The sequence below is a fragment of the Jaculus jaculus genome, chromosome 1, assembly GCF_020740685.1.
Source record: "Jaculus jaculus isolate mJacJac1 chromosome 1, mJacJac1.mat.Y.cur, whole genome shotgun sequence".
NCBI classification, from domain to species: Eukaryota; Metazoa; Chordata; class Mammalia; order Rodentia; family Dipodidae; genus Jaculus; species Jaculus jaculus.
Window position 1 is genome coordinate 87,054,144 of NC_059102.1, and position 25,653 is coordinate 87,079,796.

Consider the following 25,653-nt stretch of genomic DNA (forward strand, 5'->3'; position numbering starts at 1 on the left):
AAATTCCAAGGACATTACTTAGGTTACTACTACCTATGCCACTGAAAAACAAGAAAAAAAATCCATGAATTTATTTAAACTGATGCTTTGCTTTTTTTTTTAACTTAGACACTGGAAAGAATAAATTTGTCTATTCTTTTATTATATCATAAGAACCCTCTGGTCAGTAGAAAAAAAAAATTATTTACTCAGCCATATCAAAGCCTAGAGGAACTGAGGTACTTTCAGAAAGAGAATCACCTCCTAAAAGAAAGAGAGAAAAATTGGTTCAGGTCCAGTATTGAAGAGAGGTTCATGCCCTCTCTATGAGATCAGGTAGATATAAGTTTGATGCAAAACCATGTGCATATGGAGATCTAGTATACTCAGAGCAAGTGGTCATTGTTATGTGCCCCTTCTACCCCTCACCCTTCACTCCCCCACACACACATACACACACACACACACACTTCACCATCACAGGTATTCAGAATTAGAAACACCAGAAATACAAATGACAAAGGATAGTCTTGAAGTTCTCCATGTTGGAGTAACAATTTTCTCTATTGAGAAACAAAACATACTTCAGCAGGGTTTTAGTAGCTGATAAACTAAGATGCAGGAAGTAAAACTTAGCAAGACCAAAATCAAGATCACAAGAGTCTTTTGGCCTCTTGCTTTAGCATTTGGTTCAAGAACTCTTTCTGTAGAGAAAAGAGAATGTTGTTAGTTGCAGGGAGGTAACTGTCCTAATGGATTTCACCAACTCTAATCCTTGCCTTATTGGTGTGTTGAATGAAGCCTGTTTTCGTCATTCTTGTTTAGAAATCAAAGGGAAGCATGCTTTTCTCTGGGACATCATAAAGCATACAATAATAGTCAGTTTTTATAGATCTAAAATGGCAAGGCTTAGGGAGATGGCTCAGCAGCTAAAGGTGCTTGCTTACCAAGACTGCCTAGTCCCACATAAGGAGTTCCTTTGCAGTGGCAAGAGGCTCCGGACACACCCACTCTCACTCTCTCTCTCTCTCCTACCCTCTCTGCCTCGCTGTCTCTCTCCCTTCCTCCCTCTTTATCTCTCTTCTCTTTCATTCTTTCCCTGCAAATGAATAAATAAAATGTTTAAAGAAATAAAAGTAAAATGGCTTGAACACCTGAAGAGACTTAAGAACAATGTTGCAGTACGTTGCATCTGTTAAAATTTCTTTAGAAAACAATGATGCTGTTATCAAAGATAAATAAATTCAAAGTAGCTAATGACTGACAAATGGTTGGGTAAGTTATATCACAATCTCTTGTAACTTTCCTGTCATTCCTTGTGCAGTTTTAGTCCTATTCAATACAACAAAAGCTTGACTGTCCTCGGTAACAGTTGTGATGTTCTAGAATGCCACTGAATTAATTGCAAGTCATCCAAAAACTTAGCTCTGGAATTCTATTGCCTTTCCCATATATAACTAGATTGATACATGCAGTTTTATCTCTCTGGCTACTGCTTTTCCTCCAACAAAAAGTAAAAAGAGGTCTGGAGAGATGGCTTAGCAGTTAAGGCATTTGTCTGCAAAGCCTAAGGACCCAGGTTTGATTCCCAGTATCCACATAAGCCAGATGCACAAGGAGTTGCATAAATCTGGAGTTGGTTTGCAGTGGCTAGAAGACCTGCTGTGCCCATCCCCCCCAATTAAATAAATAGAAAATTTAAAAACTTTAAAAGGGTTGGAGAAATGGCTGAGCCAGTTAATAAGGCACTTGCCTGTGAAGCCCAAGTACCCAGGTTCAACTCTCCAGATCCCAAGTAAGCCAGATACGCAAGGTGAGGCAAGCACAAGATCACACATGTCCACTAGATGGCAAAAATATCTGGAGTTCAACTGCAGTAGCTGAGGCTTTAGCATGCCAATTCATTCATTCATATTCTCCCTCCCCTTCCCTCCCTCCTTCCCTCCCTGCCTCCCTCCCTCCCCCCCCTCTCTCTCTTCTCTCTCTCTCTCTCTCTCTCTCTCTCTCAAGAAAAGGGTAGAAAGAATAAAGCAATAGGTGCAAGGCCAATGGCAGAGCTGAGGAGGATGAGTCATTGCCAGATTGGTCACCCTAGAAAGAGTGAGACATGGCCAGAGGTAATACTGAACTACAAAGCTATAGAGCCTAAAGAGATTCAGCAAAAGAAATAGTGAAGAAAGAAAATGACTATCTGGTGGAGAATGTTATTGGGTCAGGATATCTGTTTCCTCATCTTAAATTCTTAAGAATTTTCCTGACTTTACTGTATCTTCTCCCCTATCTTAACAATGACTCCCTATACCTACTTGATTCCTATAGATGAAGGCTAACAGAACATTTACTGGCCAGTTCTTTGAGCCTTTTAAAACTAGGGAAGTGGAAAGAATAACTAAGGCAGGAATAATTGGCTCAAAGTTGCCACAAATCCATTTCTGTGCTGTAAATGACCTGTCTACTTAAGACCCCGCCTCTGTGCTGTGAATGATCTGTCCACCTAAGACCCCGCCTCTGGCACTGGAGCTGGGAATTGCCCACCCTGTCCTTTCAGCCCTTATATCTCCCTTCTGCATACTCATTCTAGTTTTTTTCAGCTTCATTCACCAAAATATAAGCTTCAAGGCATCATCACTATTCATTAGACTACCATGAAATAGCAGGTAGCCCTTGGGAATTTTGAAATTCATGGTAGGTGCTCACACTTTAACTCTCATAATTCACTTCAGGCAAAGAAAAGTGTATAAACCTAACATGAGATTATCCTGGAATGGCCTCTCTATGACCCCAAAGGGCAAGTTTAACCCTCATTCTACTGGGCATCTTCTCTCCATATGATCCTCTGTAGTATAGTGAAAAATGAAATTCATAAATAAAACCTGTGTTTTATGCCCATAATATTTACAGGTTAATGAAGAAAATAAAGCTATAAAAGAGTACCTAGGAATGAAAGCTAGTTACACAACTTCCTTCAAATTACAACCCTCTTGTCAGTAATAGAACCCTGCTTTCTCTGTGCCACCACCACACCATGGCAGATGCCTCCTTTCATAGCCTGAAGTCCTACCTTCTTCCCATTGCCTAATCAAGCTCCACTCCTCCTTCATAACTTTTTTTTAATAAGCCTTTCCAAAATCTGTCTGAAGCATTTGTTCTAGCCTCCCCTCTCATGTTGTATGTGGTATACTATTCAGAGAACATACATTGTCTACTCTAAATAGTACCACTTAGATCAAGTAATCAATAAGCTTAAAAGCAATGCTTTAAATAACCTATTTGAGATTAACATCAGAAAGAACCACAACAGTCAAAGTGGTTGAAGGGCCTTGGTTGCTGAATGTGCTAGCTGACTTGTCTGGGTTGTTAGGACACAGTCCTGGATAAAGCCTAAGATGCCTTCTTTTTTTAATATTTATTTTATTTCAGAGAGAGAGAAAGAATTGATGCATCAGGGCCTCAACCACTGCCATTGAACTCCAGACACTTCCGCCACCTAGGGGGCATGTGTGACCTTGCATTTGCCTCACCTTTATGTGTCTGGCATATGTGGGATCTGGAGAGAGATTGAACATGGGTCTTTGAGCTTCGCAGGCAAACGCCTTAACAGCTAAGCCATCTCTCCAGCCCCTTCAATGCCTTCTTACCATCCCAGCACTGAATACTACAAAGGAAACAGCTCATTTGGCTCAGCTTATTTTCTTTTTCTCTAGGATTCTTCTACAGCCAGATGATTCCTTACAGATCTTGGCACCAGTGGAAGCAGATGTGGGTTTCTACACTTGCAATGCCACAAATGCCTTGGGATATGACTCTGTCTCCATTGCTGTCACATTAGCAGGTAACCAGAAAACCCCTCTCCAGTTCTGTTCAGAAACAATATGCCAAGCAGGCCCATGCATGCATATAGGTAAGTGTGACCCATAGTCTGCCTTCAGGCAATTTGTAATCTGTAATTATAATGGAAATGAAGTATGGTATAAGGTAGATATAGGGTTATAACTGACGTCCAAAGGATGCGCAAACAGTTTGTTCGTGCTGGGAGAGCTTCATGTTGAGTGAATTGAATTATGTAAGTAGAAATGGGGGAATGTTCACAGCAGTAGGAACAGCATGCACAAAGTTGAAGTGCGCAAGTAATGTTGGGGAGCAAGAGCTGTGAGCCACAGCCATTGAAGTTTCTTTTGGGATCCTGTCATTTCTGCTTATTCCACTGAGAGATGGTGAAAGAGAAAGAAAGAGGAGACAGAAACAGAGGCAGAGAAAGATTGACAGACTGAGAAAAATAATGATGCTAATTGACTTTAAGACCTATGGGAACTAGCATTCTGTAGTCATGGCTTAGAGCAGAAATGTTCACCAACTTCTCTGTGATTCTGCTTTATTTCAAACTCTCTTTCTAATGCACCTGCCATCACTTTTCCAATTTTCACAAGGGATAAGCAAAATATTTTGTTCATGGTAACATTATAACACTGAGTACAATGTCTCTCAAGGCTATGGTCTTATAGCAATGTACTTTTATAAAACTCCTTTACATGGGACAAATCCTTAGCTTTGAAGCTAAAAGAGTCCTTAGATACCAAGTAGAGTGCTGCCTCATTTCTTACAGGCCAGGAAACCTGAAGTCACATAGCTACTCAGCTGGTGGTAGGGATAAGAAAGGAACTGTGGTTTCCTAGTACCCAACTCATTGTTCCTTCCACTGTCCCAGTGATCCCATCAAGATAAGATCCTTTTCCATAGACCTCAACCACACAGTCTTTATGGTGGTGTGTTGCATGTGTTTGTATTTATCCTTTTCTACTGCTGCTCCCATCAGATGATTCAGTGGATTCTTGGAAAGCCAGCATCACCCCACAGTGACCTCATCCGTCCATGCAGGGATTATGTTGTCACACTGAACTCCAGTCACACATGCTACTCCCTTACAGATCTGTTTTGCAACAACATTTCTGCCCTCATGACCTAAGGCTGGTCTGGAAAGAAACCTTTACCAGGCAGCTTTGCAGGGAAGATGAAAGTTGAAAATAAAAAAGCAAGCTCAGGGACCCTGGGGTGGGTTAAAGACTGATACTGTTAATGCCTAAGCACATGCACACGTGTGTGTGTGTGTGTATGTGTGAGTAACATTTGCTTTCCCCTAATGTATTCCAATTCTAGTCTTCATGCTCCTCTCTATATAGAGTCCACATACTCAGTACTAGTCTTTTAGAATCTCTTCTGGCTGGGTGTAGTGGTGCCCACCTTTAATCCCAGGTCAGCTTGGGCTAGAGCAAGACCCTACCTCAAAAACAAAAATTTTTCTTCTGCTATCCACCCACCAGTCTGACTTAGGGTGGGCACTGCTGACACCCTTCCAATTGCTGGCAAGTGGTGGATTAACTTTCCTGTTTATGTTGATCCAGATATGGTTCAGCTCTGTCACAGACTGAATACCCTGGGTTCACCCAGATTTAATACGATTAATGAAAACCTGTCTGGAGTTAAGTGAGGCAATTGTAACATCAGGTTTATCTTATGCCCTTTGAAGAGGCACCACTGGAAGCTACCAACAGATTCAAAGCCAGGGAAGAGGAACAGAGTAGTCAGAGAGGCCCCCGAGGTGGGGAGGAAAGGATCTGCCTGGTGAAGCATGATCACAGACATCACACCTGGGCTTAGGGAGCTGTGTCCTTCAGCTACTGGGTTTGTTGGGGTCTTCTGGCATATCCATCAAGCAATAAGAAGTCCTTCTGAAAGCAGACACTGAAAATATGAATGTTATCTTGATAATATTTGTATCTTTATTTGGGATTGCTATGGGCACCTATGAAGTGTCTGCACTTGCAGTATGAGGTGGCTCACCAGTTACTGTTTTGAGCATACCCTCTGTCAAGTGTTGTGAGACATAGAACAGTGAATAAAACTAAAGTTTTGTGTTTTTGTGTTTATTGATGCTTACAGATTAGTAAAGCCACTAGATGGATAGTTGTGTGCCAACTGAAAATTAAGAAATAGCTACAATTTACTTTAAATTGTATCCATCATAATCCTGTTCAAGCCCCGCATATGACACCCAGCACTTGAGGGGCTGAGGCAGGAAGATCATAAATTCAAGATTAGTCTGGACTATTTAGCAAGCTCCATGACAGCTGGTGTTACAAAATGAGACCTTGTCTTAAAAGAAAACAAAGGAGGCCAAGTATAGCGGTACATGACTTTAATCCCAGCACTTGGGAGGCTAAGGGAGGAGGGAGGATTGCCATGAGTTTGAGGCCAGCCTGTTGCTACAGAGTGAGTTCCAGGTTAACCTAGACTGGAGTATGACCTCACCATAAAAAAAAAAAGCCAAAAAAAATGTCTTGCTTAGCAAGATATAGTATATGACCAAAACAAACCTAAATTTGATGGGGGAGGGAATTGATATTGAGCACCTCTAAATGTGATTAGCAATTATACTACTTTGTGGTTTCATGATCTTGGACAAAGTATATAGCCTCACTGAGTCTTAGATATCAGTGAAATTAATACTATTGTGGTTATGAAATTTTAAATAAGGTTGTCAATATGAAAAAGAGGTTAAACTGATGCCACACACATCATTCACACACAATAAATACTAGCTAGCTGTTCTAGAATGAAACACATCCTTAAAACAGTTCTAAGATGAGAAAACATTAGTCCAACTTTACTTCCATGGATTTTCCAGTATAAATCGTAACATTGATACTTAAGTGTGGGCTTAGGTCACTTATAATCAGATCCGTGTCATGAATCTCAATGGTGTCATGCCTTAAAAGAACTTGCAGTTTTTGCTTGGACTTCAGTACACATGTAGGCCAAATAGAAAAAAAAAAAAAAGTATTTTGAAGCTCTAGAAAATAGGGTGTCCTCATGATGTCATAAGAAAAGTATAGACTTTGGTCTCGCCAGTCCCCCTGTGAAAACCAAATTCAGGGAAAGTTCTTCATGATTCACAAGAGTGTGATCACTAAGAGGGAACTCCAGAACTCTGGAGCTGTGGAGTGTAGGTTTGCCAGCACTTGTACTTGTGAGATATTTTTGTTGTTGTAAGGCAAATGTGTAAAACCAAAGTCCACTGTTTCCATAGTAGGGAAGGCCTTTTTTGAGCAGCTTTCTCTCAAGGTCCTCATGGTGACCGATGAAGCTGAATTAGCCATCTGGAAAGCGCCTAGACAAGAGCAGGGGAGTTGACTCACTTTTTACATGGGCCACAGGGAAAGAGGCCTGACAGACTCTTGCTGGCCAGTCAGCCCCAAGACCTCTCCACTGAGTTTGTCTATTGCTGGATTCAGTGTACTGAGAATCAGCTTCTCAAGCTCATGGTCATTCCACTGCTTACTTGTACATGATTTCTCTGTATTTATGAAGACATTATTTCATTTCAGACATACTAATTTCACCAAGTCTTCCTTGTTCCACCCTGTGTCTGCAATATAGTGGCTCTAGTACTTTTCCCTTCTTTCCAAGCATGTCTTTCATGTTTTGACTTTACCTTCTCTCTGTCTGTCTCTCTCTCCGTGTGTGGGGGGTGGGGTGGGGGTGTAGAGTACATGTGGTGTAGTATATTGTGTGTGATGTAAGCATGTGTGTATAGCTATGTGTGTTATGCACATGTGTGTAGAGGCCAGAGGGGAACTTGGGGTGCCCTCTATTGCTCATCCGCATACTTCCTTGAGATGGTCTCTTTCTCAACCCAGAGCTATTGTTGTTTGGTCATTAAGCCTCCATGACTCTCCAGTCTCTGCCTCATGCAGACTGAGATTACAGACATGCATACCAAACCAGGCTTTTTACGTAGGTTGTAGGAAGTCAAACTAGGCAGTCTCTGGCCCTCTCAGGCCCCCATGTTTAATCAGTAAGCACTCTAGACTGCTGAGCTATCCCCCAGCCATGGATTCCTTTGTGTTCTAAGCTTTAGCTTTGATAGTACCTTGCAGGTATCTTTCAGAATGGAGATAGCCAGTGTTTCACAATTGCTCTCCTTGACACAGCCTGAAAACACAGCCATGCAGACCCATGGCACCCAGTTCCTCTCTTCTAAATGATTTAAATGGGTTCCTGGTTCATAGCTCACAATGTAGATGAGAGTAGCTTACAGTAGACAGGAGGATTGTGGACAGGGCATTATAAGAATGTTATGAAAATGTCACAGACCTCATATACATAAGGATGGACAAAGAGGGGAGTTTGACATGTTAAGATGTAAGCAGAAACTGGAAAACTACCTTGTCCAGTCAGACTCCACACTCGGCCATGTTGCTGGGAATCCTTCCCCACCTCCATGGCATGAGGCAGCATTTTGAAGGAAAGCAGTAGTTTCCTAGTAAATTGTTTCAATCTGGATCAGTGGGCTTTAGCTCTGCTTACCAATGCAGATGAGAACCTCTCCAGGTGTTGACCATTGATGAGGTCATAGCCTAAGGGGAAATGTTTCTGGTTGTCATTGATTTTATAAGATCACAAAAGAGATACTATAAGGCCTGCTTGACATCATCAGTGGAAAATGAGAAGATGAGGGCTGAGGGATGGGTGTATCTTTCATTGAAAGGGGAGAACACAGATGAGCTCATCTAAAGTTCTCACAGGGAGAGACAGAAAATATTTCTCCTCTCCTGGCATGTTTCTCTGTCTTTGTGAGATGAGGAGCTGACACATACTGCATCTAATAAAGAGATCAGAGATACCTCACCGGGAAAATAAAACTTAAAGGTACTTGTTTTGGATTTCTTTTTCCTTCTCTGCCTTTCCCCATCATGATTTAGTAGCTACAATAAAAGACAAGAAATTGTGTAAGCTTTTCATGATGCAAATCCATTTCAAACTGACATTCCTAAATTTTTATCCACCAGTTGTCGACCAGTGTGTTTTCTTCCTACAGTTAGACTCAGAGAGGACCTGGTCACCTATACAAAGGCTGATAGAGAAAATTTGTTCCAGTGCCTCAGTCAAAGGGAAAGGCAGACATGTTTGACATATCCAAAACTACTGTGAGCTACATGGTAACAGACATTTCCAAGTTAGCCTTTCCTCAAGGGGACTTCATGACCTGTTAAAATGCTAGGTAGCCATGACCTTGAGTTCTCAAATACAGAAATACAGAAGAGCACCAAAGACTCAGAGCTTTCATAGAATTTACATGTAGAGATGAGAGTATAGCCAATTTACTTGCCTTCTCAGAATACTAGAGGAGTCAAAGAACTGAGCAATGGTGGTCCAAGCACTGGGCTAGAGCAACACCTGAGTCGGGAAAAGCTCTTACTGGGCAAGAATGAAGACCTGGGTTCAGATCCCAGAACCCATATAAAAGCCAGATATGGGGGTACAGACAGGAGAACCCCTCAGAGTCTCATAAGCCAGCTAGTCTGGTATACGCAATCATGAACAACAAAGAGACCCTGTCTCAAACAAGATGGAAGGGAAGGACAAACGACAGAGGTTGTCCTCTAACCTCCACACATGCACTGTGTCATACCCCCCGACACACACACCATATGTGGAAGGAACAAAATGAGGGAAGGAAAAGAGAAAATGGAAATACAATGGAAGGAAAGGAAAAGAGAAAATGGAACAAGAAAAGGAACAAAATGGTCTAAGCAAACCTATCTCAATCCCAGCAAAACACATGATTTGTAGGAGAAGCTACAGCAGCCTGTGACTGTATTAAGTAAGGGACAGAACCACATATTGCCTTATTCTCTTGGGGAGTCATAAAGGTCAGCTGACTAATTAGAAGTGGTAATATCAGTAACCTGAGGAATGTAGAGAGAGAGAATAGTAATGAAATCAAAGAGGGGAGTTAGAGTCATAAAGCATGGAATGTTCAGGAAAGGGCTGTCTGAACCATACTCCTTAGGTGTTCAGGGCTGTGTTTTTGCTAAGCACAGTCCAAATAAACAAAATTTCAGGGAAAAAATCAGTTCCTCAAATTTTTCTGCAACATAATTTGTTGTCACACTGTTGACCTTGAATGACCACAGAAAGTTTAAAATCAGGTTAATTTTTTTTTTTTGCAGTTTTCTTGAGATACAATTTTATTGTAAAATTAATCCACTGTGAATGTATGATTCAGAGATTTGCTGGTATGGTGATTTGATTCAGGTGTCCTCCATAAACTTAGATGTTCTGAACACTAGGTCCCCAGCTGGTGGAAATTTGGCAATTGGAGCCTCCTAGAGGTGATGTATTGCCGGGGGGCAGCCTTATGGGTGTTATAGCCAGTTTCCACTTACCAGTGTTTGGCACGCTGTCTGCTGCTGTTGTCCACCTAATGTTGCCAGGAGGTGATGTCCACCCTCTGCTCATGCCATCAGTTTTCCCTGCCATCTTGGAGCTTCCCCACGAGTTTGTAAACCAAAATAATCCCTTCCCTCCCACAAGCTGCTCTTTGTTGGGCGTTTTCTACCAGGAATGCAAAACTGACTTCAACAGCTGATCTCTGGTTCCCTCAGGACTGGAGTTACAGATGTGCATGGCCATGCCCAGCATTATATATGGGTGCTGGGGAACTGGATTTGGCTAATCTCAGGCCTTCTCAGACAAGGTATTTTCAGCAGCAAGCACTCTGACCAGCTGATCCATGTCCCCAGCTCTCACTGTTTTAATTAATGTAGGTTACTAACATACTAACATAACACATGTATACCTTGTCCTTGCTTATATTCTCCCCTGTTGAACATCCTTTTGTGTGCTTATTATTCAGTCATGTGCCTTCTTGGTGGCAGTGAAATTTTGTTGATGTAGATAGTGTATATTGTGTGTATATTCATTTCCTATTGCTGCTATAACAAGTTGCCATGTACTTAGAGGCCCGAAACAATACAGTTTTACTATCTTATAGTTCTGCATTTCTTATAGTTCTATAAGTCAAAAAATTGATGCTGGCTGAGGAACACCTGAATCACAAGGCTCTGGCTGAAATCAAAACATTGATAAGCTCTAGTCCTTTCTGAAGGCTGTAGGAGAGAATCCTTTCCAGCTCATTCAGACTGATGGCAAAATTTAGTTCCATGATCTAGGACTATAGACCCCATTTCTTGCTGGATACAAACTAAATGTTATTCACAGCTCCTAGAAACCTCTGCATTCATTGGCTATTGGCTCCCTTAGTCCATCCTCAAAGCCAGCAGTGTTGTTTTGACCCTTTCTCGTGCTGCATTACTGGCACATTCTTCTGTCCCCCTCTTCTGATATCAGAGCTCATGTGATTAGAATGCACCCTCCTATGTGACCTCAGATTTGGTGGGTGTTTTTAAATTTTTAAATATATTTATCTATTTATTTGAGAGAGAGAGGAAGACAGAGAGACAGAGACAAAGAATGGATGTGCTAGGGCCTCCTGCCACAGCAAATACCTCCAGATGCATGCACCCCCTTGTGCATCTAGTTTACATGGGTCCTGGAGAGTTGAACCAGGATCCTTTGGCTTTGCAGGCAAATGCCTTAATGGCTAAGCCATCTCTCCAGCCCTTGGCCTTTGTTTTAAGGTCAGCTGTTTATCAACTAATTCCCTTTTGCTGTGTCACAGGTTCCAGATTCCAGGGATTAGGGCATGGGTGTCTTTGCAAGGTCATTTTTTGCCTTATAATACCATGCCTGAGAGATACCGCTCATTTTCATTATCAGCCTCCAAAGAAGAAAGTGGAATTCAATGTTTCCAAAGAAGCCAAACCAAAAACATTTTTAAATAACACTTTTTTTAATCTTTCCATTTTTAACTGAACCCAACCAACTCTTTTTAAAGATCCTTTTTGGACCAAATATGTTTGTGTTTTGGACATAGCCTCTGGTATTTTCCATACCTTTGTTAGTCTCTCACACAGTATTTCCCAATCAAAGTTTTAGAAAAGCCTAGTCCCAATTTATTTAGTTCAATAATACCAACTTCTTAAAAGTATGCAATGTTTTGAGTAGGAGAGAAGCAGAAAGAAGGTTCCTGTAGCACTAGGAGATTTTAGGGGAAGCATTTGCCTGATTGCCAAATTCAGAAATTGATTCAGAACTATAAACCTGTTTCCTGATTGTGAGCAGAGGAGATTTAAATAAATGCACTTTTGGGTCTCTTGTAAACCTAAAAGTTCTATGAATCTTTGCACAGAAATGGTACTCACCACTACCAGCTATGAAGTTCCCTTATCTACCATTCTGACATTGAAAACTGACTCAGTTTATCCTTTGGGGGATAGAAGACTTGGAGGCAAAGAAGTGGTGCCATTTTTGCAGTGAAGCCTAGGAAAAATAACAGATGGAATTAAATATCCTTTAAGGAAACAGGACAAATAGAGATGACAAGAAGTTCAAGTACGGACTCAGGAAGTAAGAGGTAGAAGTGGAAAAGACCTTCAAAGAAAGACAGTAGGACAAGGAGAGCATTTGGAACGTGAAAGGTATTTGGGAGGAAAATCAACCTAAGAAAGTACAATCATGCATACTGTCTGTGGCAGAGCAGTGCATGTTAAGTTGCCTGGTATTAAGATACTGAACAAGGGCTGGAGAGATGGCTCAGCAGTTAAGGTGCTTGCCTGCAAAGCCTAAGGACCCAGGTTTGATTCTCCAGTTCCCATGTAAGCCAGATGCACAAGGTGACACGTGTCTGGAGTTCATTTGCAATGGCTAGAGTCCCTGGCATGCCCATTTTCTCTCTCTATTTCTCTCTATATATCTTTAAGAAATAAATAAATAAAAATAAATCTTTTTAAAAAAAAAAAGATACTGAACAATTCCTAGCCATGAAGAAACAGTAATGGACATTGGTAGGCAGTATCCATAGCTATAATTGCCAGTGTGAGTTGCTGAAATTCAAATGGGCTTTCAAAGGTTCATACTCGTCTTGGTCCCTTAAACATATATGTCATGAGTCTTAAATTCTTCAAGTGACAATCCTCATTTCAGGGAGCTTTTGGAGAATTTAGCTGCTGTGCCCTTATGAGAGACCCTTGATATCTACAGTGTAAACAGAGGCTGTTGTTTCCTAGTTCCCTGCTTCATATTCTTACTCTGGGGCATTATCCGTGGACTAAATCTGGAACAAATCTAGTCTTCTTAATTTTAGGTAGTGAAAGTTTATGAAAATTTCAGCACTCCAGCTGAATATAATTAGAATCTGAGGTCTCTGATGGCTAAAGATAGGGGAAAAGTCACTTTCAAATGATACTTCTGATGTATATTGAAGAATTAAAATAATACTTATACTCACTTGATCCATTCATTCAACAAATACTAATTAACATTTCCAGCTGTTCTCACCAATTTACAAATACATGATGGGTAAAATAGAATAGTTTCTTGTCCTAATAAAACCCTGAAGGACTCGTAGAAGAGTTTTCATAGTTCAAGCCCAGAAATGGCACATTTCACTTCTGTTTCTATTCCACTGCGTGCTAGAACTCAGTCCTGTGCCCATGCTGAACTGAAAAGACTAGAAAGTAGTCTAGCTTTGTTCCCAGGAAGAAAGTGAAAAATGGTTTGGTCACAGCAACTTATTCTCTGCTACATACATTTTCTAAAATAGAAGGCATCATGGCAAACAAAGGTCTTACTAGTAAAGGGCTAGGACTCAGCTCCGAGAAAGTTACAATGCTGTCTGCTCTTGTCTTCACTCAAAAAAAAAAAAAAAGAAAGAAAGAAAGAAAGAAAGAAAGAAAGAGAGAGAAAGAAAAAGAAAAGAGAAAGGTTTCCATCTCCTCTGGATCCTGTGTCAGTCACCTTTACACTGGGCCAGAGACTTTGCAAGTGTATATATGCAGGTATTGTTCCCAGTGAATAGTGGTCTTACCCAGAATAGAACAGGAGGCCTGAGCAGAGCCTGCCCACCCCCAGGAATGTGTTTTGGAACTGTGGAACAACTGATCTGCCTCTGCCTGCTTCCAGGGGGCTCACTCTCCAGGAACAGGACTTGCCTGGCTTGCAGCTTAAAGGCATCCTAACACCTCAGCCCTCCCTAGGTGGGCTTCACGTTTGCAGAGGTTGACTTACAAGTGTTGGCTACACCTCAGATTCCACGTTTGTACAAGGAGCCTGCTGCATGACCTCTGTCCCCTTTTCTTCTAGCAGGAACCTCAATTCAGATGCTGAGGGCATGATACAATCTGGAGGAATGGAGAAAAATGGTTCTTACACTATCTACATCTGCCAGTCTTAGAGCAGCCTGAAAAACTAAAAATACTTGCCTTTATTTCCATTTTTCTTAAATTTATACAGACATAAAGCTTGACCTGTGTGTTGCTCTCATGCGACTCAAACACAACTAAATTCGTAGACTAAATGAATGAATAAATCCATAAACCCTGTCAACATCTATAAATTATCACCAATTTAATCTGAAGACTGATGCCAACTTGGTAAAATTAACTGGCAGCCCGTGCACAGTGTCAATGGCTGAGGTGTGGCGCCTGCTGTGACAGTGGTTTCACTCTCATCCCACTTCTTGCTGTGGTGCCTGCTCTCAAGGCCTTTCTGGGATGTGCCATAGCCCTTTTTTTTTTTTTTTTAAGCATTTTCTTAGTACAAGCATGTCATTAATCATTTTACTCTTTTTCTACATCATTACTTCTTTATTCTTGATTAACTTCTACAATTATACCAATACTACTTAATACCAGTGTAATTATAATCACACATGCTTACAAACATGGGCACTGCCATTAGCTCACATAGAAATACTCAATTACCAACCACATGATCATCCAAATGACCTAAAATGGATTATTTTGTTAACTATTATAAGAAGAAATCTGACTTGAAATTGTTTTAGTATACCAGAAGCTTACTTAATCATTTGATCTCTTAAGCCTCTGAACAGTGTAACTCCAACTTGTAATATTATGATACTGAACCAAAAGTATTGCAATAAAAATCTCTTGCTGAGAAGCATAAGAATCCGTTCCCATAGCTGGAATAGCACAATGCATTGAATATTAAACCTGGCTGAGTAGCAGAATTACCCAGGCATGGCTTAAAATAGCAATCACAGCTTCCACCACCCACTACCCAAGATTCAGGTTCTGTAGACCTACAGTCAGACTCAAAAATATATACAAAGCTGGGCATGGTAGTGCTGAGGCAGGAGCATCACCAGGACTATTTAACATATTCCATAGCTATATAGTGAGACCCTATCTCAAATAGATAGATGATGATGATGATGATAGATAGATAGATAGATAGATAGATAGATAGATAGATAGAAAGATAGATAGATAGATAGATAGATAGATAGATAGATAGATAGATAGATAGATAAAGTTCTCCAAGTATTGGCAATTTTTCAAAGATACATATAAGCTGTTTTATAGCAGATGAAAGAGGAACAATTGATTAAGAAACATTGCTTCGGGGGCTGGGAAGATGACTCAGTGTTTAAGGCACTTGCCTGCAAAACCTGATGACCTAGGTTCAATTGCCCAGTACCCACATCAATTAGATGCACAAAGTGGTCCATGCATCTGGAGTTCATTTGCAATGGCTAGAGGCCCTTGCATGCCCATACACTCCCCCTTTCTCTCTCTTTTCTCCTTTTCTGTCTCTCTGCTTGCAAATAAATAATTTTTTAAAAAAGAAACATTGTTTCCATTATAACCATCTATTGATTATAAATAATTGAGTAACTTCACACTTTGTCTTAAAAATGGCTCATGAAGGTAATGGGAACATATAAGGAGATGTCTGTGCTAACAACAGCACCTCTACTGATAAAGAAAGGGGAGCATTACTTTTTAGTAAAAGCTCAATATAATTAATTAAGGCTGGATTTAATTCACTGACATTTGAATTTTATGGCTATACACTTGCAGCTATAAAAACCACCTTTATTATTAAAATTCCTGTAGGAAAAATAACTTGGTAATTGTGGGTCTAAAACACTGGTCTCTAGCTTCATTTCCCCACTGGCACAGTTGTTTTTATAACATCATGAGGCAACTCTTGTATTGGAGCAAGACAGGTTATGTTTTTAACAAGAAGCCTGGGATTCTGTGGCAGCCAGTCTGCACACCAGGACTTTGGGACTCTCTTGTAGCAAGCACCGGACTTTAGGTCCAAGATCTGATATCCAGTTCAGCTTATGACTTTCCAGCTCTATGGCAAGTCTTGGGCAAACTATGGAGCCTTCCAAAATCTCAATTACTTGGCTGCATAAGACAGCAGCTAAAGGTGGATGAGGCCCATCTTTAACCCCAGCACTCAGGAAGCTGAGTCAGGAGGATCACCATGAATTTGAGGACAGCTTGAGCTACAGAATGGGTTCCAGGTAAGCCTGAGCTAAAGAAAAGATAGTGGTATGCTACCTGTCTGCCTGTCAAGGTCACTATGGGGACAAAAAATCAGGTAGTGCACACAAGGTATTATGCATACATGGTTTTTCACTTGGCACATATTTTCTAAGGGCCTGCTTTGGGCCAGGGCTAGATGGCAAAAGTAAAGAGGGGTGACTTCTAATCTTATGTAGATTGTGTAGTAAGATACGGGGTGAGGAGAGGGTGCAGAGAACACAATGTCAATACTGATGCTGGTAGTCTTCTGATAAAAACAATGTGACAAATGATATGTATAATGCTGGGCTGGGGATTGACAGGCTATATGCTACATGGGGAAGTTAGGAATGGCCTCACTAAGAGATGCTTTTGCACAGATAGCTGAGACGTAAGACTTTATGTACATGGAGTGGGCAGGTAGGGCAAAACTGCTAGGTAAAAGAAAGGCCAGTGGGCTAGAGCCAGTGATTGGTGAGGAGTGTGTTCTCTGTGAGGCAGACTTGGGCCTTACTATGTAGAATACACACTGTCATGAAAATGAGCTAGAAATTCTATTTAAATTACCTGGAAAGGGCATTGGAAATTTTTAGCAGGAAAGCTAAAATTTATGTTTTAGGAAATGACTGGCTACCTTAAGAAAAGACGAGAGTGAAGCAAGACTGGAAGGAAGGAGCATAGGTAGGTTATGCAGTCACCCATCAGAGCTGATGGTAGCTTTAGATTATAGCCGCAAAGATGCCAGTTAGGTTTAGGGTAGATTTGGAATTAAAGGCAATGTTCTTTATTTCATGCAATCCATCTGCTATCTCTCATCTTCTCTTGCTTTTTTTTTTCTTTTGTTTTTGTTTTTGAGGTAGGGTCTCACTCTGGTCCAGGCTGACCTGGAATTAACTATGTAGTCTCAGGGTAGCCTCGAACTCATGGCAATCCTCCTACTTCTGCCTCCCGAGAGCTGGGATTAAAGCAGTGTGCCACCATGCCCGGCTTTCTCTTGCATTTTTATGTCAACATATCATGATAGGGCTGAATTTCTCACCTCTACATCAGTTTACACATGATCTCAGGTATATGGGAGGTTAAATAAAGAAAAAGGCCCTAAATATGCATAAAAGATTTGGAAAGTCTGGTTCAAGTTTCCACTCAAGCATAGTTCTGCCAGGAGGACCATGCAAGCAGGAGAGGAAAAGGAAGAAAGGTAGCTTCTAGTAGGAGGCAGTGACCGTCAAGAGGCGTAAGGGGTGAACAGATAAGACAGAAAATAAAAAGCAGCTGTCGGGCTCAAAACAAACATTTCCAAAGCAAGGTTTTCATCAGTTAATGAAGGTGGAGAAGAGTGAAGGTCATTGTAGAATGCCCTGCCAATAAACTGTTAAAACAAAATTGAATCCATTTGATTTATAATAGATTAAGTTTTAGGCCTATGACTGATCTCACAAGGTCCCTTATTTCCCCAAAAGTGCTCAGTAAATGAATCTTCAAAGTATTTTCGGGTCATGTGCGCAAATGCTATGTTTTTCCACAGCTGATACAAGCTTGTTTCACTAGAACATTCAGAGCACTCCACTTCTGGGAAGGCTGCTTAGATGGCATGGTTATACTGTTCTTCTTGCTCAGTACAACTAAGAATCCTGGAAGCGGTGACACAAATACCCTCATGACTAGCCTGAAAACCAGTTCCAGGGAAATGGCGACAGATACCATGGTCACTTAAACCTCATCAAAACAGAGATCCAGAGGCTTCCAACAAAGCAACCCTAAATCAGATTTCTGTCTTGCTCAGGGAGCATTGCAAAAGAGGGTGGATGAAAGACTGTAAGAGCCTCAGGATAGGTGGGAATAGCCTGAGACTACAGAGCCTGCCCAAGGCCTCTTGGTCCCCACAATCAATACCAATAACCCCCCCCCGAATACCCTCCACAGAATTGGGGTGGGGAGAAAGGGATCTATGCATGCAACCTTTTCATGAATAACATCAATAATTTTAAAAAAAAGAAGAAGAAGAAGGAGAACCCTGAATAGAATGTGTAAAGCATAAGATCGAAAAATGCAAAGGCTGTTAGAGAGCCTGGCCTCCCCCTGCCCTCATGCCCATCTCATTAACAGCCTGAAATGATATCCCCAATCCCTTCATGGAGATAGTGTCAGAGAAAATGAAGTGTTTCCTTCCTCCTAGAGGACAATAAGGAGCCTGGCCTTCACTTTCACCCTGTGGCATTCTTCTTTGCCACTCATTGCAGAGTAAGACTTCTATCACTTCATAGCAACAGCTAGGAAGTCTGCTTCCCCATGGTGTCAGTAAAGTCCAATAGAGAGCCAGAAAGCTCAGCCCTGCCCAACAGTAAGGGGAAAAGATCCCCCCCACACCCACTCCCATGAAGACCACCTTGGAAAACAAAGGAAGTTGAGTAAGAATCCTGGCCTTCTGCTCTACTTAATAGTAACAAGGTTGCACCTCCCTGTTCCCATGCCTGTGTGGTTTTGAAGAAAACAGCTAAAATAGAAAGACTTAAATAAGATCCATGAGCCATGTGACAGAATTCAAAAATATCCAGTTTACAATTAAAATCACTTAACATTCAAAAACAGGCAGTCACCACCCTTGTTCAGAATAGTGCAAGAAGATAATTCCAGTGTAATAATACAAAAAAAAAAGGAAATAAAGAGGCACACAGATTGTCAGAGAAAAAAAATAAAGCTTGTCCCAATCTGCACATGATTGTCTACATAGAAAATCCCAAAGAATCTACCACATGTCCTTATTATTAGCAATTTCAAGGAAACTGGAAGTATGATGCCATTTGCCATCCTTCAGAATAAATAATTATGTATAAATCCAACAAAATATAACAAGACATGTAATGTGGAAACTACAAATCACTGATGAAAGAAGATAAAGAAGATGAAGGGACATCTAGTCTTTCACAGATCAGGGAACTAAATGAGATGTGGAGGTAATAAGACTTTGTAGATGTGGAAGAGTTGATCTGAAATAGAATAGCAGAAAAGAAAAAAGTGTGAAGAATCTGTTTGCAATTTGTAATTACATAGTAAGTGAGACTGTATAGCATTTTTGAGGGATAGGTATGGTGAAATAGAACAAAGAACCTAGAAATAGTGCCACCCAAATATTCCCAGTATGTTCTGACAAGGAAACAAAAGTCACAAAGAATATCAGAACATCTAAGTAGCCTTAGACAATAAACAAGAAGACTTTAACTAAGCCTCAAGTTTTATACAAAAATTATCTCATTTAAGCCGGGTGTGGTGGCGCATGCCTTTAAAAATCCCCAGCACTCAGGAGGCAGAGGTAGGAGGTTTGCCGTGAGTTTGAGGCCACCCTGAGACTACATAGTGAATTTCAGGTCAGCCTGGGCTAGAGTGAGACCCTACCTCAGGAAAAAAAAAAATAATAATAACTCATTTAAAAGAAATAACTCAGTATATCACTGAGCTAGAGGTAAAATATGAAGCCACAAAACTTTTAGAAGAAAAAAAAATCAGTAATTATTTTCAGGATCTAGATCTATGTAATTAGTCTTAGAACTGATATCAAAAGCATTATCCATAAGAGAAAAACATGAAAAATTGGACCTTGACAAAGTTAAGTGCTTAGATCTGTGAACAGTCCTGTTACAAAGCTGAAGTGGAAAGCTGCCACTTGGGAGAAGGATTTGCAAGCCACATACCTGACTAGAATCTAGGATATAAAGAACTCCCAAGACTCAACAGTAAAATAAATAATCTAGTTGGAAAGTGCTCAAATAACATGAGCAGACGTTTCACCAAAGATATACCTATGGCAAATAAGCATATAAGAAATAATCAACAGCATCAGCCATTAGGGACTTCATCTTGAAACTGCAATAAGACATCACGTACAGCTATCCAGATGAAAGAAAGAAAATACAGTGAGAAGGGAAGAAGAGGGAGCAGAGATGAGAGGCTACATGATCAAGTAGTTTCATCCTCTGGCATTTATGCTAAAGAAATAGAAACTTGGGCTAGAGAAATGGCTTAGCTGTTAAGGCACTTGCCTGCAAAGCGAAAGGACCTAGATTCAATTCCCAGGACCCACATAAGCCAGGTGTACAAGGTGGCACATGCATCTGGAGTTCATTTGCAGAGGCTGGAGGCCCTGGGGTGCCCATTCTCTCTCCTCCCCCCCTCTCTTTCTCTCCCAAATAAATAAATAAAAATAAAATATTTAAAATAAAAGAAATGAAGACTTATGTTCCCACAAGAACCTGTACTAGAATGCTTGTAGCAGCTTTAGTTATATCAGAATCTGGAAACAATCCAGATGTTCCTCAGCAGATGAGCTGCTAAACAAGCTGGTTCGTCCATGCCATAGAGTACACCTCTACATTAAGAAGGAAGATGACGGGCTGGAGGGGTGGCTTAGCAGTTAAGGTGTTTTGCCGGCAAAGCCAAAGAACACAGGTTCTATTCCCCAGGACCCACATTAGCCAGATGCACGAGAGGGTGCACGCATCTGGAGTTCATTTGCAGTGGCTGGAGGCCCTGGCGTGCCCATTCTCTCTGTCTTTCAATCCCTCTTTCTCTGTCAAATAAATAAATAAAATATTTTTTAAAAAGAAGGAAGATGCCATTGAAAAATGCAAATACCATATGATACCTGATCTTCACAGAATTATTCTGAGTGGGGAAAAAAGGCAATTACCAAAGGTTATGTGCTGTACAACTCCATTCATAAGATACTCTTGAAATGAGAAAAGCAAAGACATGGAAATCAAATCAGTGGTTACCAAGGATTTCAGGAGGAGTTAGGGACATCAAGATGAATTCTTGTAGTGATGAAGGCATTCTGAATTTGAACTTTGTATATGTCGTTATAAGCACCACAATATTGTGTTCCAGTTTTCTTTCATAATATGTTCCCACTAGAGAAAAATGGTAGTAACAGGGCATAGAGCATTGTTTGGTGTTACTTCTTTTTTATTAATTATCAACTTTACTGTATGAGCATACTGCACAGTGGTCATATTCCCATTGGGTTATACTCTTATATTTCCTGTCTCCTCTTCCCATTACCCTGAGGGTCTCCTCGGTGGTGTTATTGGTTTCACTATGGGGTTATGAAGGCACCAGTAGTCATGGGGGGGCAGGGGTTACAGTGCCTCAAGAGACTCTTTCCCATCCTGTGGTGGTTACTGTCTTTCTGCCCCTTCTTCCACAATGTTTACTGAGATTTGGCAGACATGTTATAAGTCTCCTTTAGTGTTAAGCTCTCTGTACCCTCTTACTTTCTGCTTTGATGAGTTTTGAGTCTCCCCATTGTCTACTGCCATAGCCCTGGAGGAAGTTTTCAAGGCAGCAGAGAGAGCAGCACTAGCACTTAACACGCCACATCCTCTAACGTCTCCTGGGCCCTGGTGAATATGATAGAGATGACTTGTCTTGTGCAAGGCAGCCGGTTATCTTTTCTTGTTGTAGTATTGATGGAGTGTTGTTACTCTCCTCAGTATTCACAGCCATCTGTAATAAGAGCAGATTCCCCAACAACAAGTGAGAGAGAGCATCATGGATCAAAGTGGATAAACATAGTCATCTAAGAGACTTTTTGATGGGCATAGCCTCTCTTCTAAGCCAAAGAACACTAGGGGCTATCCTCTGGAGGCTATGACCTTCCTATCCATGAGATTGTGACTTGGTTCTCAATACCAGGTATGAATTCCCTCCCACTGCACAGGCCTCGTCTCAATCAAATAGACATTGATTATCCACGTAGGCTGTGTACATTTATTGCACAGGTGTGTACATCTTCCCTGGCTGGTTGATTTTATAACTTGCAGGACCCCCTGCTTATTCCTGCTCTTGGTAACCATTAACCCCTAGCAGCTCCCACAGCACTTTCCAGAACTAAGAGTGGCTAGCCAGCCAGAAACTGACTTCCTTCTCAGTTCCAACATGATCTCTTCAGGTCCTGTGACCACAGCCTGTGGTATCTTCAACAATAGGGTCTTACCATCTATCTCTGGCCTGTAACCAAGTACTCTGGCAATGGCCCGCATTGTTTTGGGGATCTCATGGGTCTCCCTGACCGGCAGCTTACTGTGATAGGTAACCCAGTTCTGGTACTGGGAGCTACCAGCCAGAGCCTATGCTTTTAGGATTAAGTCTTCTCCACCCTCTACAGTGTACTTGTCCCCGAGCTATTGTCCCACCTTCTTATTTTAGTTAGCCAACCAAGAGGAAGGTTTCTGTGGTCCTGATTCATGCTGTCATTAGTTTTGTGGAGTTACTTCTTATAACTACATATGAATCTACAATTATTTTTAAATAAAATGCTTACTATTTTTTTAAAATAAGCTCTCAAATGCATCATATATGGTTATTTGCTAATTTAATTATTAAAACCCATAATTCATCCTCGTTTATGTACCATGGCTTTTTTGTTTGTTTGTTTTGTTTGTTTGTTTGTTTTTTCTCAAGGCAGAGCAGGCATGATTGAAGGGTGGAGGAAGCCCAAGGACATCTGCTCACTGTTGGCTTTGCTGTTTCAGTGCTCCAGGTCTCCATCACTGTCAGTGACATCTCACATTCTTTCACCTCTCCAGGAAAGCCACTAGTGAAAACTTCACGAATGACTGTGGTCAACACAGAGAAGCCTGCCATCACCGTGGATATAGGAAGCACTATCAAAACGGTGCAAGGAGTGAATGTGACAATTAACTGCCAAGTTGCAGGTAAGAAATTCATTCTTGTGTTCATTTGTTCCCATGTTGCTGGAGTGCTATACAAGGTTGGGGACACAAAGACAAATGAGACACAGATTCTTCTCAGGTATCGATGCTGGGGGGAATACTAAGACCCGGAGCTCCTTCAGAAATGCAACGTGCAACTGACTGCTGCTCCCACAATGCATAACCCACAACCCCATAGGGAATACCTGCAACCCCACTGAGGAGGGTCCCCAGTGGCATGGGGGCAGGGACGAGGGAAAAGAGGGTACCAACACATGATGTATTCATATAGAATATGTTGTTAAATAATAAATAAAAATATTTTTAAAAGAAATTTAGAGGAGGAAAGATTAATTTTGTTTGCAACAGATGGGACAAATTATGTATTGGGTTTTGATTGTTTTTATTGAACCAATCATAATTGTACGCACGGTATATAGTGTGATATGCAATGTGGAATGATCAAATCAAGCTAATTAGCAGTCATCACTTCCATCAGTTAGCTTTCTTTATTTTTGTGTGGTAGTCTTGCTATATAATGTTGCTGGCTTGGTTCTCACTGTATAACCCAGGCTAACTTCAAACTCACAATCCTTCTGCTACAGCTTCCCACGAGCTGGGATTATGGGTGTGTGACACCATACTGGGCTCCTTTGTGTAGGCTTTTATCTTGGTCTTACATACTGGCAGAGCACCAACATGCAAGGATGGCACAAGGATGCTCTAGGCTATACAGAGAATCGTATGAGTTTTAGTCTGGATGAAGCCTGGGATGCCAAAATGATGTGGTGAGCTTAAACTTTAGCAAGGCAGATGGTGAATGGACCATAAGAGACCTTGGATGCTTGGCCAAGGAGTTTAGACACAGAGGAATAGTGAGTGATTTTAAAAGAAAGGCTTTCAGAAGAATAAGCCTGCAGGCATAAAGTAGATTGAAGAAAGAAGCAGTTTAGAAGTCATCATAGCAGTTCAGAGGGGAGAGAATGGAAGTCGGAACACAGGGCAATGACAGTGAAAAGTAAGGAGTGAATGAGCCTGAGAGAGAGGGTAGAGGCAAGACTGCCTGACTCTCACTCACATCACAAGTAGGTGGGAATCTCAAGACAGCCAGTGCTAGTAGGAATTCTGACATAGGTTTTGCCCTCCATAAGCCTTACAGGAACCAGGAAGCTATGGGAAGGTGAGGAATAGGGGACAATAAAGAGGGAAATTATAAATATCCTGCTGTGGAATGAAGAAGTGAATGGCTCTTTTGCCAGTGGGCAGCTGAAGTCTCCTGATGCCTGTCCCATCTCATCAGGTTTATCCTACGATGGCTTGACCACACAGAATGCAGGGTTCTGGCTTATACCTCATCTGCAGAATGCATAAGCAGTGAGGCACTCTGTTCCAGTGGTATCTTCATCTTGGATTCCAGCATGATCTTCTGAAGGTCTACCTCAACTTGCAGTTTATCATATCAGTCACCGTATTAGAGTCAAAAGGAAGAAGAACTGACTTTAGGACATCGTCAGCCAGGGCTGAGTTCTCTGAAATGTTTACTGGCTTCAGGATGCCATTGTACATGGGCTTACCTGCAAAGCTTCTCTTGGTCTATGCATCTAGCCCCACCACTGAAATCTTCTAGAACTAAATCCTTCTAGGTCCCATGCTACTAGACATGAAATTAAGAACTCATGGCTGGGCTTCCATCAATTTACTGCCCCCTCTGTTTGGACACTAGAGGTGCCCTGTGCAGACAGGCACACCCCACCTGATCAGTGACCACAGGCCTCAGAGCTGAAACTCACTTCAGAGAGAGGACAAACCCTGTATGCTCTTCCTGAGAGCCAGGGTGGTAGTTGAAGATAAGAGTGGAAGAGCAGACAGCAAAGCAAAGAATTGAGCATTGAGCATTTGAGAGGATTGGAGAAGCCAGACACCAAGTTGGGAAGAACTTACCACAGGGAGCCCAGGACATGAAAACAAGATTTAGCTCATCTTCCATTGTACTGGGTCCACATCCCCTGAGCATTATACAGAAATTTCTTTGGTGACCTTTGCCTAACTTTGACATTATATATATTTTTATTTATTTGAGAGAGAGAGAATGGGCATGCCAGGGCCTCTAGCCACTGCAAGCAAACTCCAGACACATGCACCAACATGTGCATGTGGCTTACGTGGGTTCTGGGGAATTGAATCAAGGTCCATTGGCAAGAGTCTTAGCCACTAAGCCATCCTCCTAGACCAACATTATAGTTTTTAATTTTGTATTTGTCCACAGAGCCACTTATATTACTCCTGGTTAACTAAAGATGAATCCCTCTTTGTGTCTCTGTCATTATGCCTATTATTAAAAAATCAGGAAATCCTGATTTTCATGACATTGAACTTGTTGAGCAGTAAATGATCCCTGAGTTGAGTTTCCCACCAATGTACTGACATTACTGCTCAATGCAAATAGTGCAGGGAGCTACTTTTACTTAACTGCCCTATGTAGCTCAAATGTCCCTCTTCTTGTCTTGATCATCCCCACCACATCTCTAGTCATGGGACAAAATGACCTTCCCCCTATAATTCAATAGCATCGCCAGTGGCTGGCAATACATTAGGTTGGGAATAACCTGAACCTTGCTAATGGGCAAGCAACTCCATACGATCCTGCTTGAGGAAGGACTTCTTATCAAGTTCATTTGCATTATTTATTGACAGTTTTTATTAAATATTTGTCAGGTTATATCAGA

The 25,653-nt window shown here is 41.3% G+C and overlaps 1 protein-coding gene across 2 annotated transcripts in view; it reads left to right on the top strand.

Annotated features, from left to right (window-relative positions):
- Adamtsl1 (ADAMTS like 1) overlaps window positions 1–25,653 on the top strand; it is a 403,127-nt gene that overhangs the window by 306,748 nt on the left and 70,726 nt on the right. For both annotated transcript variants that reach the window (XM_045150329.1, XM_004658427.2), the window contains exons 20-21: window positions 3,684–3,811; window positions 22,802–22,930. In XM_045150329.1, the coding sequence (XP_045006264.1) occupies window positions 3,684–3,811; window positions 22,802–22,930 (257 nt within the window). The remainder of the gene's footprint in view (window positions 1–3,683; window positions 3,812–22,801; window positions 22,931–25,653) is intronic.